The sequence below is a fragment of the Leiobunum rupestre genome, chromosome 6 (assembly GCF_980474605.1).
Source record: "Leiobunum rupestre chromosome 6, qqLeiRupe1.1.hap1, whole genome shotgun sequence".
Lineage (NCBI taxonomy): Eukaryota > Metazoa > Arthropoda > Arachnida > Opiliones > Sclerosomatidae > Leiobunum > Leiobunum rupestre.
In genome coordinates, this window is record NC_143389.1 from 13,208,023 (window position 1) to 13,229,699 (window position 21,677).

A 21,677-nucleotide genomic window follows, 5' to 3' on the forward strand; every position below is an offset into this window, starting at 1 on the left:
GGGCTTTGGTTTTACCATGGCAACCGAAAACGTTTTTGACAACTAAAGTAATATATTTATCTATGTAAATTAACATGGCAAAATCGAAGATTCTAAGGTTCCCCACCCCTTATGAAATTATTCAAAAAAAATTTAGACAAAGGTGGTTAAATTTGGGTAAATATCTAATTTTGGGTAAATATCTAATTTTGGGTAAATATCTAATTTTGGGTAAATATCTAATTTTGGGTAAATATCTAATTTTGGGTAAATATCTAATTTTGGGTAAATATCAGTGCCGTAACTAGTTTTTCTTGGGCCCTGTGCAAAGGTCAATTTTCGGGTCCCTCATTTTCTGGGTAAATAACTAAGACAATCACAGAACAAATTGTTCAGGGAAAATAATTAAGATCTGAAATTTTATGGCACAAGTTTGTGGGCGTGATGTTCGACGGTGAGAATAATAGTGGTTAACCGAACTCCATGTCATTTGGCGTCTATAAATATTTCCATTTATTAATTTCATTGTCTTTTTAGGATATTTACCGAATTTAGTAAATATTTGAAGTTTATTGGCAGAGCGAGCGAAACGAGCAAGGTGTTAGGCTTAAATAATATTCATAATTGATTTTCAAGGGCCACACCGAACTTTCAAAAAATCTGGGTAAAAATTCAGTAACTCCTCTTGAGTATTTTCGCAATTTTTCAGAACTATTTCCAAAGCGAAACCCGAGGAGCAGATCACTTCTTTGATTATTAGGACACCCTCACATGACTAAATCGTGATTATATATAGTTAAAATCAAATCTTTAGCGTTGGCTGTACAAAAATTAAAAATAATACATTAGAAAATTTTAAATCATGATTATTAAGACACCCTTCAACAGACTGACCTGCATCTCGGGAAACCTCTAAAGTTGAAACGACAGCGTTCCATTTTAATAGCCGCCGACAGTTGCCTTAATTTAGTTTGCTTTAAATTCATTGAAATTTATAGCATAGGAAAATTCTAAGATGACCATCAGCCGCGTACAAATTGAATTTCACAGATTTAGTTAAATTATTTCACTAGATCAAAAATAATTTTTATCAGAAATCGTATTCTAGGCATAGTAGCGTACCAACAGTTTTTGGGCACTCTCTCCTCACCGTTAACACACCTGAAATGATAAGGGCCCCCTAACTTCAAGGGCCTGCTGGACCGTCGCTTCACCACTGGCTAGGCCCTGTCCTAACAAATCAATTGGATACCGGTAGTTAGAAAAACAATAAAGAAATACGATGATCAAGAGAAGTTTAATTGAATCGAAGGAAATAATCAAGGACTTAATTATGTCTAATGCAGAGCTGAATTGTAATGATATGTAATTGATCGCTTTAAAGGGAATATAACCTCAGGTATTGGGTGTCGAACACCAACATTTCCAACATTACCCGCTTCCTCGTATGGGTTTAGATATTTTGGCGCTACTTTGTGAATTCCCTTTCAAATATTTGACAATGTTAGAATTTTAAATTTGGTCTCAAAACATTTAGCTTCATTTCCTGCTAAATTTATAATTTCAAAGGCGGCCAAAAAAATTCAACTAGCATTTTAAAACTTTTAAATTCCCTTAAAATAATAAAAAATTTCTAATGGACAAAGAAATTGAAATGTAAACGGTGACTCGCCATATTAATCGTGGCTACTACATTAACTGTACGAACTCTTGCGCTTGCCACTCGATCTCCTTTAGATAACCCAGTTTCCTTACACCTCGCTTTCCCGCCGTAACAACTGCTGATATAAAATTCTTCCAAGTGGAGGAAAGGTGGGTTAAACCGAAAATAATCCCCGAATTTGAGTTAGACCTTTCCCTCCTGACAATATTAAGGGGGGGGGGCTTAAACAGAACATAACGTCCGGATTTGGGCAGACCGTTTGGGGGCCCTGAACTCACACCGTTTGGGGCTTACTAACTTACCCAAGATTAGGTTAGATGTGGCGACTCATTGACCATTTAAATAAACAATTTTTTACCCCTTTTAATTTCTAATTTAAATTGTTTTTATTTATTTTTGGACCCTGAAAGGCGGCCCTTTGATTGGATGGGGCCCTGGGCTGCAGCCCATAAAGGTCATGCCTAAATATGCCCCTGTGTAAACGAATAAAACGCCCGGTTTAGGGATAAACATTTCTCCTAATCAGTGGCGGATACATATGGGGGCGCGCATGTGACTTGATGATTTGTTATTACACCCATAGCCCAAGATGTCTTTTAGCGCTCCCCCCGTGAGTTTTTCTGTAACCGCCACTGCTCCTAGCGGAAGCATTTAGAGGGTAAAACCGGAAATAGTGCCAAGATCTGAATTAACTCTTTCCTAGTAAAGGCATTTGGATTAGGGAGGGTAAACAAAACATAACGCCCGGATTTGTTTTAAATAATTTCCTTGTAGAGTCATTAAGGGTAAAATAAATCTTAACGACCACTTGCGTATTACCCATTAGGCAGACTAGGCAAGGGCCTAGGCATGCATTTTCTAGGGGCGCCAAAACTCTGAAAAAGCCCCACGGTCGAAGTACTTGACTTGCCCTTACTTAAAACCACGCTGAAAAGGTAAAAAGAGACCAACAAAATTTGGGGTAACTAAAATATATTAATTTATTAAAAACCGATACGCCCCTACTTAGCTGACCAACCCTATAGACAATGCCAGGGGGCGCCAAAATTTTCTGTGCCTAGAGGCGCTGAAAGGGTTAATCCGCCCCTGATAACGTCCGGATTTAGGTTAAGCTTTTCCCTAATGCGGGCATTGGAAATTGGTAAAATAGATAATAACGCCTAGAATTTGGATAAACATTTCTTTAGTGAAGACATTTAGAGGGTAAAACCAAACACCCGGTTTAGTTTTGATTTTAACGACAAATTTAATTTATTTTTTTGTGAAAAATTAATTTGCCCTCAGTATAATTTATTTCATAAATTCATGTTCATTTATTATTCTCATTCATTCACGTTCACACTATTTTATTTTATTTATTTAATTTTCTGCACAATTAAAACCAAAACATTTGCTTAAAAATGTAATATTTTTTCATGTAAAACGATATCGTCTTAATCGAAGAGAAAGTAGTTCTCGAATGACGCGCGGGCGTTAAAGAAATATTGTGTTTTAGTGTATTTCCCACTTAGGGGGGAGGCAAGTCGGGCAGCGTGAAGTACCTTTTCCCCTTTGCTCCTTAAACCACAAATAAATAAAACAATTGCCATACCTCGTCTGGCTCAGCGCGTTTGTCCCTGCGAGTATACCGTATCGCTCCTACACACAATGAATGAATTATTTATTTATTAACGCCAATTTACAATTGGTCCCTTTTGGAACAGGGAGGAGTCAAAACTCGCCGTTGCATGAGTTGAAGACATGTATATAACAAATACAAAATTTGCTATGATGAATATTTACAATGAGATAAAATAAGAATACGAATATATTTCCAAAGAAGGGGCTTCTCCTAACCGTAGACTGGCCCACTCCCTTAACAGTCTCTTACATTTGCAAATCTTATCCCAATCGAAATCGGAAACGTCAGAAGGTTACTAACCAAGCCGGGATAAAAAGTCATCCTCGAGCGTTATACTTTTAGCGACCGTACCGCGATAGTCCGCTAAACTCGGGCAGTCCATGATCACATGGAAGACATCCTCCACAGAATTGCCATACAAAGAGCATTTCGGGTCGGAGCCGAAATCGTCAATCACGTGACACGCAGTTTGGAGTGCTCCCGTTCTGCCTTGAAAGAAGAGGTGGCTCGCTTTATCGTGGTTATAAAAGGGCCCGATGTTTGGCGACAGACTATAATGGGAACACACTTCATTAGTCCAGAACTCAATTGAACGCTGAATTACCGAACTATCAACCGCGTGATTCCAATCGCGCAAATTTGAGATATTCACCCGCAAGATCGACCCGAGCATGGACAATGTCCATGACCCGAGGCAAGTCTTACAATGAAGCGAGATCCGATTATGGCGTAACGAAGCACTTAGGCTGGGAATATATTTTTCACTATCAACTGTCTAATTAAATTCATAGTAAATGGCTTTGATTTAATAATTTCACTAAAAATCCAAAACAACACCACATTACCAGTAATTTAATGACGGTTTTTTACAATTTCTTGCCAACTTTAAGATTGAAATTCCTAGTTTGCCCTCTCGGGGAAAAGTTGGTGAGGGAGGCTCTCCCCCTGCCCCTAATATAAAAATATTTTTTCCTTAATTTCTTTTATCATTGAAGCGCCCCCTGAGACCTGGCGCCTGGGAAAAATCAAAGGAGTCATAACCCCAAAGGAATGTATTACACATCGATAGTTCTCAAAAACATGACCATATAAAGAGCGAAACCAGAGACTGATAGTAGTCCGGTAGAGGTCGCTTATAGGGGGTCAGACATAAAATTTCGCTAAATTTACCTACTTTTAAAGGGAATATAATCTGCAAAGCAATCTTTATGTAAGACCCCTTACATTTTTAAAATTTTCCTGTACAGTGGCACCAAACATTTTTAAAGCCAAAGGCAAGAGCGGCCAGAGCTGCAAACATTGGTGTTCCGCACCAAATACCTGAGGTTATATTCCCTTAAAGTAATTTTAAAATTTTAAACAGAGCATAGGTAAAATAATAAGAACTAATCAAGTTTTAACATCATATGTTATAGAATTTAGTATCGTCCACCTTATAAATGTATGTACTTATCCGTCCTTCTTCACAACGTGAGGTAGAATTGGAACAACTAACTACTTTTTGATAAAAATGTTTGATAAAGAGATTAATGACTGAAATGTTTAAAGAGACTTATTGAAATTACGATTTTATCTTTTTTTAAATTGTTATTTTGATTATTTAAATAATTACATTTTTATTAATCGTGGCCGTGCGGCGTGCATAGTTTTAACCAACACCGTCCCCAGCATTAAATTGTAGATGGGGTCAAGGTGGGGCACACCTATTAAGTACATATTTTTCAAGGGCAAACTGATGTTGTAAAAGTAAAATCAGTTAAACCAATTATTTAAACTGATAATACTTTTATATTTAAAACATCAATTATCTATTTAACCAATTTACTTCTGCAACTTTTATACTGCAAAGTGTTACTTACCAGGAATTAAATCCGAGGGAAAAAGCGGCAAACCAGTTCGTCCCCCAAAGTCAGTGACGATTTTGGGTGGCCGGTACAACGAAGACCAATAACTGCGAGCCAGTCTATGAACTAACTTCACAAAGGAGGGGAGAGTAAAATCATGCAGTCCCGGGAATATTGTGCAAATTACTGCAAACATTTTGTAGGCGCCAAGGCACTATTATTTAATGTTAAATCTTTTCGAGGAGATTGGAAACCTAGCCCCGGCGAGGCCCTGTGCTGCAGCACACTTAGCACAAACGTAAATCTGACACTGACCAGAGTCTTTAACGAAGTTGATTTTGGGTGACTTCCTCCAGTTAGCAAAGTTAGACGAAGAAACTAAACTGATGGCTGAAGCGCTCGTTATAAATAGTCGAATACCTTCGAAACATAATGAGGATAACACATTTATTTCGTCCCGCAAATTAAACAATGTTTCAAAACTCATTTGTACGATACACTTATTTCCGAATTAGTTTAAATACGACGGAACGGATCTAGTAAATATAGTTTCTAAGTCAGTAGCACCAACAAACAAAAAGACGTTTGTGAAATGACTGTGGTTGGGTCGAAGGAATACGAAAAACTTGTTAAAGAAACAATCATTGATAGTAACGTAAATTTCCTATTCAGAATGTGTCGAATCTTAAAATCAAATTATAAATACTTAATTATCTTATAATATTATTCATATCTATTATGAAATAACATTTTTTAATAAACCTTTAACGTTCTACAAGTTATTTCTAGCTTTCATTTGATACATCATATGCCAAATATTTTTATTCATTGGGCTTGCGGTGTTGAATCTAGCTCCGCTAACGGAATAAATATACAAGTAAAGATGCCCAAATTGTTTTCTTGATTATACACTACGCATTGTCAAATGAATGCTTAATAAAATATATTGATTAATTAAAAAATAATTTTAAGTATTGGGTGGGTTAGTACCCCACGAATTTCCACCATAAAAATTCTGATTCCACTCATTGTTCCGAAAAGAAAGACACCTTCCGCTTTATTGTACCACTTACGTGCACACGAGGTTTTTTTCGACATAACGAAACGGACTTCTTAGCAAATTACAGTTTAAATCTTAATATACTAACGTTGTATATGTATCTGGCTTTTTAATCGCAAAATGCTATAACAAAGCATACTGAATTCGATTTTAGTATAGTATTAATTACAATGTTGAAAAAATTATAATTGCTTATGACTTCTATTTGCTACGCTTTGAAAACCGGATTTCATTATGTCATCATCACTACGACCTCGTTGACGTTCGAAAGTTTTTTACACCTGATGTTATTTTCGTTATAAAACATCTTGTTAATTTGATAATTTAATCACTTAAATTGCCCGTAGATTGTACCAAGAAACCTTCCTATTAGAAGGATACCAAATAGACGATCATTGTAAAGCGTGGAGCAGCGCTTACGAGAAACTGGCCAACTCAAACCTTCGCGAGAGGGTGTGCGAAACGTTCCACTTGAAGTAGAAGAACAGGTAATTACTTACATTTCAAACTACGTTTTAATTTTCGATTAAAAAAAACGTTTGTCTGGAAAGTTTCAGGTACTGACAATTTTCGACGATAAGCCAAGTACAAGTACTCGTCAAGGTGAAAGGCAGTTTTAATGACTACTTTTATTACTAGGTCTTCGGTCATGACAAATTGCATTGTTAAACACTGTAAAAATTTACCTCAATTGCTTTCAGAATGAAAAAAAACTGCGCTTCGAAATACATGATGTATTAATGAAAGAATGTTCATGCAAACCTTATATATTTTTTCACTTTGCCGAAAGATGACTAGGTAAAAGAGAAAGGGATTAACGCAAACCAGCCATGCCGAACTCCATCTAAATTATCTGCGGTATGAATCTGAATAGTAGGTAAATAGGGAATTGTTTCACTTATTTTTTTCATAATCGTGCAGTGCATTTTTCACGAGGATAAAAAATCACAATTACTCCAAATGGAAAAGTCATAAATATTCCAACGCTTAATTTAGAGAAAGAAGTAAATAATGGTCATTATCCTTTCAATCAAGTGTATTGATTACTTGGTTATTGATTTTACAATTTATCATTAACTCCAAATACACTAACAGGAAGTCCTTATGTTACGATGCTGACCCCAATTAACGTTATTATGAAAACACCGAACTTCATTACAGTTAAAAAAGGTAGGTGCCAGTAAACTCAAAGCTTTTAGTAATATTTAATTATTATACATGTTTTACTTTAATTGGTGAATTTACCTTACGTGCTAAGCCAATTGGGTGAGAATAAAGATATTGCAAATAACGCTGGTCCATTTCATCTGGTAAATACTTTTCTACTTAAATTCAACATGTAATGCATTGACCCCAGGATAAAATTTCAATCAATATTAATTTCATTAAAAAATGAAGAAGTAAACGTAAAACTTCCAGCCCTCTTTAACCTCTTATGAAGACATCAACCTCGTTGAACGATGAAATGTGTGCAGTAAGTAGATTTTTTTAGTAACCTCTAAATTACTCATGAATCCATACTTGTACAAAGCTGGGAGGGACATAAGCACATAATCCTTGTGTCGAGGAAGTCTAATCTAGCTAATACTAAACCATACTTTGGGAACTTTAACTAATGTTTTTTAATTTGAATTGGGAATTCTATGCCCTTATTTATTTCCTAGATTTCATAGCGCATTATATATATATAAAGGCGTTAATTTCGTATTGCTAGGCCCCCTAACATTACACCTGTTTTAGTTTTTGTCGTTTACAATTTTAGGTTTAACGTAGAAAACTAAACGTTTTGGAAAATTTGTCCACACCTCATTGTGTTACATGCACGTGTTCAGATGATACAAACAAAATAAGAGATACTGCGAGATATACGTGCAGTGCGAGCAGTCAAACTGAATATTTAAATATTGCAGCTGCGTGCCAGATTGTAATGTCAATTTTTGATAAAAAACTAATTATCGCCAATTGTTCTAGAAAACCAGTTGCAAACGGAAGCGTCAACTATTGAGTTCAGGTTGACACCCCTGCAGTATCTATCAATACTTTAAATGATTAAGTTTACACTGGCTTAACACTTGATTTTCTTAAATTTTGTACAAGCTCTTACACCATATGCTCCAAACAATTTTTTTTAAATGTCAATTGGTGACCAAATACTACCTACTAATATAAATGCGCTTGTGACTTGGGCTAATGTTTGCCAACCTTAGTCTTCGGTTTTCAGTTTCGAAAACCATGGTATCAAACATTTTTACTATTTGGTTACCCATAAAGAATGATCAAATGAAAGATCTCATTTGTTGGCTTCCACGAGAAACAATCCAGCGTACCATGCCAAAATCATTTAGAGACAAGTACCCTAAGACAACTTCTATTATACATTGTGCCGAGGTGTTTGTGCAAAAACCAAAACAATTAAGGTTATAGCCTTTTTGGTTAAAAGCCGACGCCATCTTGGAAAATGAACGATAAAATGATATCCCTTAAGAGAACAGCGCCTTTGGTTTAAGCTGATTTAGTTCAAATGTGTTATGCTCAATTGTAATATCAACCATATGAGACCCATAATCGGGATCCTACTATTTGGTAGATGCGGTAAATTAATTCCGTTAAAATACTGCAATAAAGAATTGTAATCCCTGAATAAAAGGAAAAAATTGATTAGTAATTATTGAATACATGTATTTCAATAATATTTACTTCAAAATATCTAACCGATATTTGGCGACAAAGATGACTATAATTTATTCAACTAAATCGGTTATGATTGTACCCTCAAATCCCTCGTTATAACTGTTGAATTGCAGCACAAAATTCGATCCTTTCTGTGGAATGCTTCGCCTTTAAACTAACAGCAGGGACACTTAAGCATAATTGATGTGTGATTAAAATTTGGCCTTTGCTTGAAATAGCGCGATGCACATCGAATCGGAGAAAATTTTCAAACCCACTTCACGGCTAAACAGACCCAACCGGATATTTTCAAAAGTACCCTTTTAACGTTAATTCGATTCAACTCGATTTCTATTAAGCAAAATGACTTCATTAAATAATTTCAAAACCTGATGGTCATTTGGAATTATGTTTTTTTTTCAATTATTTTTTCTGTTACCTTTAAATGTTCAAAACTTATTCAAAATGGCTTAAAATAAATTGAGACATTTTTCACTTTTTCCATAAAATCGTAAAGTTGTTATTTCGCACGAATATGGTAATATTTATGTAAATTGATGATTACTGTTAATCTACAACAATAAAACACTTTTGCGAGACCTCGAAACAGTGATCATCGCCAAGTTAACGGACTGCGTGACACGTATGACCTTATTGCATCGTTTGGCATTAGTCGAGTATTCTAGGAACATCATTATGTCACGCGAATAATAAATGCGGAAAGATTTATGAATCATAGACGTAATCAGAATCGTGGGTGTTGTCTAATTTTTCCGAGATTCTCTTGGTTCGCCTTTTTATATGTTCGTTTAAGCCCATGTCCACCATAATTCTGTAAAAATTGGATCTTTTAAAATTCGGCAATTCCTCGTCGGCGTTGACGTCGTCCAGCAGCTTCTGGACCGTGATTGCCTCATCCCGCTTGAAATATTGGTTGGCCTTCAGTCGGATGCCAGTGAGAACAGATTCGTCCAACCTGATCAATATATTGAACATTTCAGTATTATCATAAGCATATAACAAGATTCCCATAAGTAAAGGTCTACCATAGGGGCCCATCGTAACGACGTAATTGTCCCGGAGAGAAGATAATTAACGTACGACGATAGAGCAGTACCGACCTCTAGTATATTATCTTACTTGGTAGAGTAGCCACACAAAACGCTTCTAAACCTCAAATTTGAAAAATAAATACCTTCAACTCTTTTTTCTAATAGCCAGTTTTAGGTTCTGATTAGAGGTCGGCGTTTAAATAAGAAATTATATCCATAACCGAGAATTATTCAGAAATATTCGAAAAAAATTATTAATTTTGCATGTTAAATCGTTGTTTAATCGTATAATTTATTCGTATAAAACAAATAATACTAATTTTAATGATTAATTGATATTTTTGCGGTTAATTTATTTGTTCCGCTGACCTCTAGTTCTGATGAATCAGTTTGCAAAGATAAGTGTTAATTTTAAATTTTAAAGCGATAAAATTGTGAATAAGCCTTGGCTACGGTGCTAAGGGCTCGCGGCGAAGATTTATCCCGCGTGGTTCTAAGTTTAAAACCATTCGCGCACGGCTTGTGCGCATTCATTCATTTATTTCAGAAGTGCATAGTTGAGGACATAGCCACTAGGAGGTGCAGATTTTGAATACCTACCTCTTAATAACGGGTATCGTCGGCTGAGAACAAAATCCAAGTAACAATGTACACAAATCTTAAGAAATTACGTGGATTTTGCTCTCAGCCGACGGTATGTGATCGTCAAACATTTGACCTTTGCTTATGGTGACCTTATGATAGGTCTTATGGTATAATCTTGTTATTAACCATCTCGCATCAGTGCCAGAATTGGCAAATCAAATCATACTAATTGTTTTTAAATCGGACTAATTGGATTTAAAAGAATTGGTTTAAGCAACTAACGGCTCGCTATCGGTCTTATTGCAGGATACCAGTTATATAATCTAATATAATTAAATTGAATTATTATTTACAATTTTAGAGTGCTCCTTTCTTTTACCAACTTTTAATTCCTTCATTATAATACATTACGTAATTTAAATCCGCTCTTTCAATAAAATTTTCTTTAAATCAATGATTTAAATAAACGTTTATACTTCTATGTATTTATGAAAATGATCAATACTGTTGCAACCAACAATTACAAACAACAATTAATAATCAAAATTTGGTGTGCATTGCATATACACGCCCATTATCAATATATTTTCGGATAAAAAGAGTTATAAATGTTTAAAATAAAAATAAAATAAAATCAAGAAAGTCAATGAAAACAATAAGTATCCGGGTGAACAAAGATTGAATGGTAAGGAGCACCTACTTGTCCGCTGGCCTCTTTTTAGGCCTCGGTTTAATCTTCATTCGTTTGGGAATCGATCTGGGAGACACTGGGCGTGGAGGATCTTTCTTTTTCCTCTTAGCCACTGAAGTGGACTTGACGTCGGAAGCTAAGGCGATTGGCACGTCCAGGTCATCCGGGCTTCCTTCTTTGGCCGTGTCCTTGTTCTGCGTCTCCATCAGGAAGGATTTCTGTTTCTCTCCTTTCAGAATCAAGACCGTGGTGGGATGCACTCCAGTCAGGGATCCGGCTTCTTCGGCGATTTTCGACCAGGCCATTTGCGGCTTCAAACTCGAAAGCCGGTAGAAAACATTCAGGATGACTTGCTTCGTTTGCGAAGTTATTTGGTCGCCTCTCTTGAACCTTTTGTAGAATGGATGGACGTTCTCGTCAACTTTATTGGCCATTGGACTGCGAACTTCGGGGCTCCAATGGGAACAGTCGGCGGATATTCAACGTGGCCTCGCGATCATTTACTGACAGCGTGCCGACTGATCTCGACAGTCATATATCCTAAATTAAAATCCAATTTTAAAAGTTTTGTAATTAATTGAAAGCTTAAATATAAATTGAAAATTTATAACAATGTTAAAACTTAAGTAAAAACTTGGAAAAGATGTCAGTAACAATTAAAAAGATATAATTACATCCAATTTTTTTTAATTTTTGTGTCATAATTTATTTATATATTTTTAGCTTTTTCCAATCTATCCACCTTTAGGATTTTGAATTCGGCGAAGGTTTGTTCAGGGTAATACAGATATTTCTGGGACCAAAGATTTTTCATTTCAGAATTGCAGGACTTTTTCTCGACGCATGACATAGTTTTTCTTCAATAATTCACCTATTTATATCAGTAAAACGACCAAATGTTATAATTAAAAATATTTTAATTATAATTACCAATAAAATCGGTTTCCTAAAAGCATGAATACCACTTTAGAAAACATCTAAAAAATAAAAATATAAAAAATTAATACAAACTATTAAATAAAAACACATTATTAAAAAAGTAATTTTGTCTTATACATGTAAATTTGGGAGGGGCTCGAAATTAGTTTTTTAATCTTATACGCCTCTTGGTTCAGATTTGAAGGTTAATTTTGCGATATTTGGCAAGAGCACGTTGAGACCAATCGAATGATACCAATATCAGGTCATATCAATTTTCAAGGTCACCAGAAGTGACGTCACTTGGTTCGTATTTCCGGAAAGCCCCCACTTTGACCCGTAAGACAAACAGCTCTTTGTTACAAATCACTAACCTAATTAAAAAATACCTTGACCCATCGTGTGGCTTATCACATGCTTATTTTGTCATAGGCTCTTGGACTATGGTTAAAACTCTTAAAAATGGCAAACTCTATCAAATTAATTGTTTCATTACAAAGACTTTTTTAAGAAGCCTTTACCACAAAACGTAAACAAGCTAGTAGAACAGTTCACATTATCGGGAGTATCGTTCACGACGGCGCTACTCGGTGGCGAGGTTATCAAGTAACGTAGCTTTCTTGTTTTAATGGAAAAGGCTACCATCGATTATGCTTCCAGTAGCCCTCCAATCAAAGAGCTAATGAATTAATCTATAGTCTTTAACAGCACTATTTAGTAGTTCCATACTAACAAGTTGTGCAAGCCCTTGTCGACTTTATGCTTTAGCCTATTGTTTCGGTGTTCCTGTGAAAAACAAATCTACTTATGTATGTCATACTTTTATATATCAATTTACTTTTAGAAAAAAATTAAAACATAATCGGGTGGTGGTATTTTATTATTTTTAAACAGTTTTTTATTTTAATTGATTTGAAACATTTTATGCCTCTTTTTCTTGGAAACAATATTGATACTTTGTAAGTATTGGCACTGACCACCAAAATTTTATTTAATCTGACTTAAATTGAAATATTAATTTATTATTTAAAACTATATTGATCTGAATATTCATTGCAACAGTAACCATTTTTGGGGATTTTCATAAAAAAATTTAAATCAATAATTTACAAAATCGTTTGATTTAAGTAGCTGATTTAAATCAATTTGATATTACAACCCTGATTGAAGCTACAGCTGTTAAGTTGCATATTTAAAGAAATACCTTCATGCCGTAAAATTTATAAAAGCGTTTGAAATGTATGTTTGAATTCACTACATTATAATCTAAACAAATATGGATTAGTACAATATTGGATTGTTTTAGAAGTTAACAAAATACGCCTAAAAATACATGACAACCTTTGTTTCATTATTTGGTATTTTTTTATTTAGTTATATTTGTAAAATGAAACATTTGCCGATAAATTTAATAATTAATAAAGACGTCAATCACAAAATCTACATGCGATCCCTTTCGAGCACTCCTAGCAATCAGTAACTGTTCGCCTATTTTACATGATTAAATAACTAATTTAAAACTACTTTTGAAATTTATGTTTCAATATAAACAGAACAAGGAAATAGTACAACGTAAAAATAACTAAGACCTTAACGAGTCCAGCTTTACCAAGAGCATGTTATACGACGTAAAACAACAGACATGGCATTATTAGGCCTTGGATGGCGAACGAGAAGAGTAAACTGTAGGGAGTTGCAAACGTCAAAATACGTTTATGGTTTACCGAATATTCTTTATATTTGCAAAATTTACAACAAGCAACAAGATTTGCATAAAAGGTTTGCACTTGCTTAACAAAAAAAGGTCTTTACCAAACGGATTGACGCTTTCCCACAGTCCTGCCGCCAACTTTAAACTGCCAAAATTTCGTAACGAAATACTGTGATATAGTAGGATACGCGACAAGACAAAATTATAATATAGACTGAACTAAGAGATTCAAAATGTTTAAGAGGATTTGTTATGCGATAAGCGACTTAACACTTAAAAGACACAATGCGAAAAATGATTTTTCATACATGAAAGTACGTAATTATTTATCTGTTTAAAAGTTTCGTTTTAGAGTTTTTAAATGGCGGCAAAATTTTACAAAGCTCCAGGTGGCAGTTATTTACTAGTAAATGTTGAAAAGAATGTACTGAACACGATGGTAATTTTTTGGATCGGAAATGAGTTGCTAATTAAAGCTAGGCCCAACCACTCGTCCAGCACTAATAATAATAATTATTAAATGGTTAATAAAATTAAGCTGCCACTTTTTTTATCCCGAGTAGGCCGTGTGGGACAATTCAGTACGTTCGTCCAACTGATTAATCAAGGTGGAGATCTGTGTCAAAGCCACACCAACGGGCGAAATTGAGGGATATTGACGGGCCCTCGTGGCGGAAGTATAACAACCACCCATTGGGGTATTGTCGTCCTCACAAGGCCAGCCGTATTATTTGCCTGCCAGAGGAGCCAGACGCATGAGATTACAGGACTAAGAAATTAGCTCCGCCGAATCCGCCACTTTGCCGACAAAATTAACGATATTATTTCTTTATTCTTTGAATAATTCTACTTTTGGAAACAATTTTTTTTAATATTTATGTCGCGGTGGCTGCTCTCCACCCCCCTAACACTACTTTTTCCAGGGGGGGGGGGTCAACGGGGTCTCGATCGAGAAACGGTTTTAAAGAATTTTTGGATTGCCTCCAAAATTCGTCTGTTGCTGACGTCACCCAGATGAGATCCCATTGATTTTCAATAGGATCTCATCTCAGTGACGTCACGATGTTCGTTAGCAACGAAGTTACCAACCTTAGCCCTTAGCACCCACAGCTTATCGAGGCAACCTTTTATAGCCTAAAATTTACTAACCTCGGCACTAAGCAAGTGGGATTAAATGAAATCGTACCAAAAAAAATTATATAAGAATTAGAAAATCCCGCCGCAATAGACGATATCAGTCGTGTGTACCCTCTCTTTCCATCCTTGGAGAATAGGCATTGTACGCTTCAGGTAGCACCTTTTACATTGTTAAGAATTATAGCTATTTTACTTTTCCCCATAATTTGTTTACTATATTTTATTTTATGTGTAGTAATTTAATACAAAATATTGAACCCAATATTAGCCGGAGCTGTTATCAAACTTGGTCTAAATGGCATTGAGAAGTTAATTGTATGCCGAATTTATCTTATAATTAAGAAGACTACAATAAACCAAATGATTTGAAAACAAGACTTTATTTGCAACAGTCTTACCAAAATGTTTGATTCGTTCAAAATCGTCGTCATTGCGGCGGAAAAATAAGGTTTACTTTGAGGTTCAAGTAGGACTCGTGACCAAACAAATAAAATTACAGATTAAACTAAACATTACAAAACGTTGCTCGAAATCTATAAATTAAATTATTAAAGCATTTATCTATAAGTTAACTAAAATAAAATAAAATAAAAGGAAACAAAATGAGCCGAAATTAAACGAAACGAAATAACAAAAAACCAAATAAAATATATTAAAAGACTAATTTAATTACCCAGAAGGAATTAAAGCAGCCGTGTTGGGTAGTATTTTAAATACTATTGTATTTTGAACAAAATACTGAATATTATTATTGAAAATACTTTATCCACCTAATAGTCTCCATATACTTAAATTGTCCGCGACAAAGCACCATCAAGCCGCAAGCGGAAGAAATACTCGTAGTTTACATTCCGCTTATCGGCCGTGGTAGCGTTGGAGTAGCGAGTAATCAAGTCAGCGTTTTAGATCACGCGTAAAAGTGTTATATTTTTTATCTTTCGGACAGTCTGGCATTTTTTTTCGCTTTCAAGAAATTAAAGTATTTTGAGTATTTAGTATTTTAAAATACTAAAATTAAGTATTTTATTTTAAACACTTTACGCTATGAGTATTTAGTATTTTATTTTAAATACTTTATCCTAGGAGTATTTAGTATTTTATTTTAAATACCGAAAGTGAAGTATTTTACGCAAAACTGTAAATCAGTCATTCATTTTACTTTAATTTCGCTTCTAGAGATGCGAAATAAATAAAAATTCAAATGATTTCGCCAAGTTAAAACATTTAGTTTTTTTTAATTATAAATTTATCTGCAACTAAAACTAGTCTCTTGGAATCATCCAAAAAGTGGTAGTAATTAAAATTTCAACGAAAAAAATATTTATAATTATGTAACATTGAAAACGTACTTTATCGAAATACACATTTGAAAACCTTGTAACCCTTCAGGTTCACTTTCCCCCGCATACTTGAATGTTTTTATTTTTGATTTTAGATGTTTTATTTACTTTTTCCATTACATTTTCCCTCGCACTCTTGACCATTTTTGTACTAATTTAGCTATTTATAGATAGTTAGTTATAAGTATTCTTAAAGCCCACTATATCAGAGTCATTAGAATTAGAATATCTATTTAATAAAAACTAATCCCAGTTGTTAAATCTCATTAAAATTAACATTAACTTAAAACTTAAATAACTTTTAAAAGTCACATACGAATTAAATATAATTTATACAGATAATAGAATTTCACCTACCCCCACTATAAAATTAAACCATTCTCTTATAATAAATGAGAAACTAAATCTCTGCCTTCAGCAAGGTGAATATGAAATCGCTCGCATGATAGTGCTAATGAAACTGTTTTTCTCTCACGAGGAGACGACCCGAGGTGGTTGGGGGATTGTTAGACCTAGATGTAACATGAAACCCGTTAAAGGGAAAAGTTACGCTGGGCTTCCGTTTTGCCATGGCAACCAAAAATGTTTGTGACAACATAAAATAAGAAAATGTCTATGTAAAATAACATGCGAAACTTCAATAAATAATAAAAAAAATATAAAAAAATAGTAAATTTAACATTTTGGGATTACTTTGGACAAATAGGGGGGAATAAAAACCATTTTGGGTGAACTCGAGCGAATTTGAATAAATACGTAAAAATTTTAGGTATAATACCAAATATTTGTAAAACTTATGCCGTGATAACTGCCATATATTTTCGCCGATAAATCTTAAAATTTCTACATTACATTATCTGAACGATGTAAACAGATTTTTAGATTTCGATAGAAAAACGACGCCATATTTTGTATTATACCTCAAATTTCGACGTATTTATTCAAATTCGCTCGAGTTCACCCAAAATGCTTTTTATTCCTCCCTAATTGTCCAAATTAATCCAAAAATGTTAAATTTCCTTTTTTATTTTCTTTTTAAAATATTTTTATTTATTTATTGAAGTTTTGCACAGGTGGGACCCTTAGAATTTGTCATTTTCGCATGTTCTTTTACATAGACATTTTCTTATTTTATGTTGTCAAAAACATTTTTGGTTGCCATGGCAAAACGGAAGCCCAGCGTAACTTTTCCCTTTTACGGGTTTCATGTTACATCTAGGTCTAACAATCCCCCAACTTTGAACCAAATCGGTGAGAACCACCTCGGGTCGTCTCCTCGTCAGTCACATGACCGTGGTGCAATACATTCCCCAAATCTTCCCAGCCCAGATTTTTCCTAAAACCTTTCTAGGTCTGAATTATACAAAATACAAGACCATCAATATTCCATCAGCTCACAGCGATCCCATGAAACCATGTCAATGTTTACGCTACTCAGGGCTACCACCAGGTAACAAGACCTCGACAAAAGCGCGATTTTTCCAAGGCCGTCGCCACAGGGTCGAAAAGGCACCCGGACATTTCCGCTTGGAAACGAAAACTAAAAGTAACCCCGAGACCCTCTGGCATCCCCCACTGCAACCTCGAGCGAACTTTCCTAGGTCAGCCGACGTCATCCGTAGCATGACAAGACACGAGTCATAGGTGCACCAATGATTCACATAAAATGGCAGGTCACCATTTGTTTTTATTTCAACTCCGCCCCACAATCCCCAGAACAAAACCAGGAGACAGAGCCCTAAAAGGTCCGAACTCTGATTTTGCTATGTAAAGATATTCTATTTTTTAAGACTCGGACAGTTCGAGAGCGCCCCATGCGCTTATACATATTAAAAATACTCTCGCTAACTATCCAGATGAGATTCTTCCAGAGCATTCCTACCAGACGGTAATGAATGCAGGACAAGTAATGCCCTCAACACCCTCAAATCACCCAATATCTAGCCGTTCCGAGAGAAGAAAGCCAGATGACCGAGACTGATTCCCTCGTCTAGCCGAACATTCAGACCGAAACCCGAAGTACCTACGCCAGCTATCATCCGGACATCCGTAGAGTAATCCGGTTGGTTAGTGACCGTAATCCGGTCATTCGCGCCGTAAACCGAGACGAATTGACCGTTAGGAACTGTCAACGCGAAACAAGAAAACTCGTGTGAGTGTGTCTTGCGTAATCCGGAATCCAGTAAATTGGAAGCTCCCGTAATCCCGTAAACGGATCGAGAGCAGGCACGAAGAAGATAATCTGGTGATGAGTAGAAGTTTTTCATAAATCCACCCCCCACCCCCTCCCTTGTAGAGTGCCCAGGGTCCAAATTTGAAATAGCCAGTGAAACGTAGAGAAAAAGATTTAAGCCCCCGTTATTGTTCGGAGAAAGGTTAAAGACAGGTCCCCTCGAGATTAAGAGCTCACTACGTTTCGTAGGTTCATCACGTAAGGATTGTCATTTCTGTTCGTCTTTGCCCTCGTTCCCGCCATTTTTAGTTAGATATTGCCTTTTAAAGTTTAATTGTAGTGTTTTGTTTTCTTTTTAGTGTTTATTATTAGTTGTAGTGTCAATTTATTTCTGCCCCTCGCTTTTTTCGAGACCAAGATGCCAGAACTCATAACCGGGACTGATCCCATGGAGAACCGTAAGAGATAATTTTGATAATTAATATAGGGTCAAAGAGTGTAGGGTTCAATAAAAATAATTGATTTTGTGCTCATTTGAAAACCGACTTATACCCATAAAATTAAAAATATTTAACCGAATTTTTATGCTAGTACAGACTCATAGTTGTGGGTTTTAAGGTGGGGTGGCGGAGTGGTTAGCGCTTTCGCCTCGCAGAAAGAGGAGCCGGGTTCGATCACAGTTTGTGACACTGGGTGAAAACTCGGAACTATTCCTTCCGCGTTGAGTTTGCAAGTTCTCTCCCCACTGGTTTAAGGGGTTTTCCCTCGAGTTCTTTGGTTTCCCCTTCCCTTAAAAACTTGTAGAGGTTTACGGTGATAGTAAGTGTAGGGAGCTGTTGGCTCGCGTGGCATGAAGGGCTTCGAATAGGTAGTCGAAAGTCCTATTTTAGAGGTTCAATTAAACGTATGGCGCGCCAATCTCTAATACGGTTTAGAAAATATTTCAGGTTAACGATTTTCAATTAGAAGTGTAAATGGATCAGTTTCGGGTAACCCAGGAAGGCCGTTTTGGAAGGCCCACCTGCACAGTGGTCCAGAGAGCCCAAATTTTGGAATAAATTCCAGGAAAGATAATGTGGAAATATTTTTACACTATACGATTTAATAAAATATAAGAACCGAAGCGCTGCGACCCCTGGTGGCGGAACTAGCTTCCGTGAAAGAGTATCGAAAAACCGCCAACGGAAATGGATATTACACCATCAAATTAGTCAAATATAAAAATTTCAGCGTCGTAGGTATATTCAAACTCTCTCCGCAGACGAAATATGACTGAAAAAACCCATTTTCGGCCATGTTCAGAGGGGTATTTCTAAAAAACGCGCAAGTGTCCACGGGAAATTTCTTTGAGAGTCCATAGAAAAAAACCCCAAATTTTAATTCCAATTACTAAAATTTGTTGATCTACACGCAAAATTAAAATAAAGCTATTTAAAAACAGTAAAATGACTCTTAAAAACTCCCGCAAAACAAACAAATTTTGGGCTAGAAGTAGTAGAACCGCGCAGCTTTATTTTGGATATACTAGCTGGCATTTATTGGAAAACTATCACACTGTGAGAAAAACTCATTTATAGCCAGAAATATTACGAGATAAAGGTTACCGTGAAATAATGTAAATAGAGAGATTAATCAAACGCTCTAGAAGTTCCAACAAAACGTCTAGAGCCACGTGAAAAATTTGTGTCGCTTTTCTTTTAAGTTGTTCTCAGCGGTTAGTTAATATTTAAACCTCAAATATGAACTATACGCTAAAAATAAACGTGAAAGATAAATGTCAAAAATTTTCACGTGGCTCTTGACGTTTGTTTGGAACTTCTCCGAAGAAGAAGCCTTGGCACTAATTATTGATTGAAACTTATCCATCAACGCGTATAAAATGATTAGACAAACTTCAATATCCCATGGCGCTTACACATATCCATCGTAAAATAAGGTCATTGTATCTAAAGAACTCTGTAGACCTTTGGCAATCAACGTAACAGAAAGTATGGCGTTCGTCAAATACAAAATCTGCTAGACCACACAGCAGGAAGAATAGTGGAATTGCAAAATGATTGCCTAATCACATACGCCCAGAAAGTAAATTAAAGTACGCTTCCAGTTATATTATCAGCTTCTTGGGGCTTCGATGGAAGCACAGGCCAGTCGCAATATAAGGAACATTTTGATAATACTTGCGAAGCCACTGACGCGGCATTGTTTGTAACAACCGTTATTCCTCTTAATTTGCGATCGGATATTGGCCACACACTTTGGAATAATCTAGCCCCACAGTAAGTTCGTTTCTGTAGGCCATTACGATTGCAATTTGTAAAAGAATCTAAGGAGATAATTTTAGGTGAAAAGCCATGGGTGGACAATCAAATGAAAACATTGAAACCATTTACAATGGTAATTTCCGAAGTGACGATTTCCGTAACCTATCGTCTCCATTTGACGGTTATCGATGGCAAGGTTCTCAGTATTATTTCTGGAGCATCTTCTCAACAGTGTTGTCCTATATGCGGAGCTACACCGACACAGTTTCATGATATTGCACGACAAAACTTTCAACCAAAAGACGAAAGCACGTTGGAACTAGAGATACGAATCGGTAATTTACCCTGGTAATTTACGCGGTAAATTACCCTGGTAACAGTAATTTACAATTTTCTCAGGTAAATTACGAAAATGGTAATTACCCTGGTAATTACCATGGTAATTTACCATCATATTCGTGTTTCACTGTTTCTCAATTTTCTTTGATCTTTCGGGCTAAAATGTACCTAAAATACGTCGCGCAAGATTACAAAACTCAAAACCTAACGTTATTCGCGTTTTAGTGTATTTTTGCATCGTTTAATAATGTAATTTCACTCCAGCAAACACTAGGTCATAGGCGTAACGCACTAACTCGAAGAGCTAGGCACCGCTGCGCCACCTAGATTCGTTTTGGTTGCGAATTTCCAAGAAGTCGAAGGCCGTGTTAGAATAGTTTGATACGTTTAATAGGAAGAATACTTATGTCTAGCCCTGTTTAAGAAAAATCACATTGATGATTCATCTGTCGTCTGCTAAAATGTTAGTTTTATTCTCACGACCAACTTTGATCTCTCGCGCTACAGCAGCCATCTCATTCGTTGACGTTTCTGTGTTAACCTATGAGCAAAAGATGTGTACGACGTGAACGCCCCTAGCGGATTATTATTTTTAGAATAGTTTTTACATTGAAGTCAATATAAAAACCGAGC

The 21,677-nt window shown here is 35.7% G+C and overlaps 1 protein-coding gene across 1 annotated transcript; it reads right to left on the reverse strand.

Annotated features, from left to right (window-relative positions):
• Positions 1-9,325: 9,325 nt before the first annotated feature.
• Positions 9,326-13,959, reverse strand: LOC149939318 (uncharacterized). Its single transcript, XM_090178321.1, has 4 exons — positions 13,896-13,959; positions 12,096-12,142; positions 11,175-11,705; positions 9,326-9,813 (listed from the first exon to the last, which is right to left on the reverse strand). The coding sequence occupies exons 3-4, from the start codon at positions 11,597-11,599 to the stop codon at positions 9,564-9,566; spliced, it is 675 nt and encodes a 224-aa protein (XP_090034447.1). The 5' UTR covers positions 11,600-11,705; positions 12,096-12,142; positions 13,896-13,959; the 3' UTR covers positions 9,326-9,563.
• Positions 13,960-21,677: the final 7,718 nt, after the last annotated feature.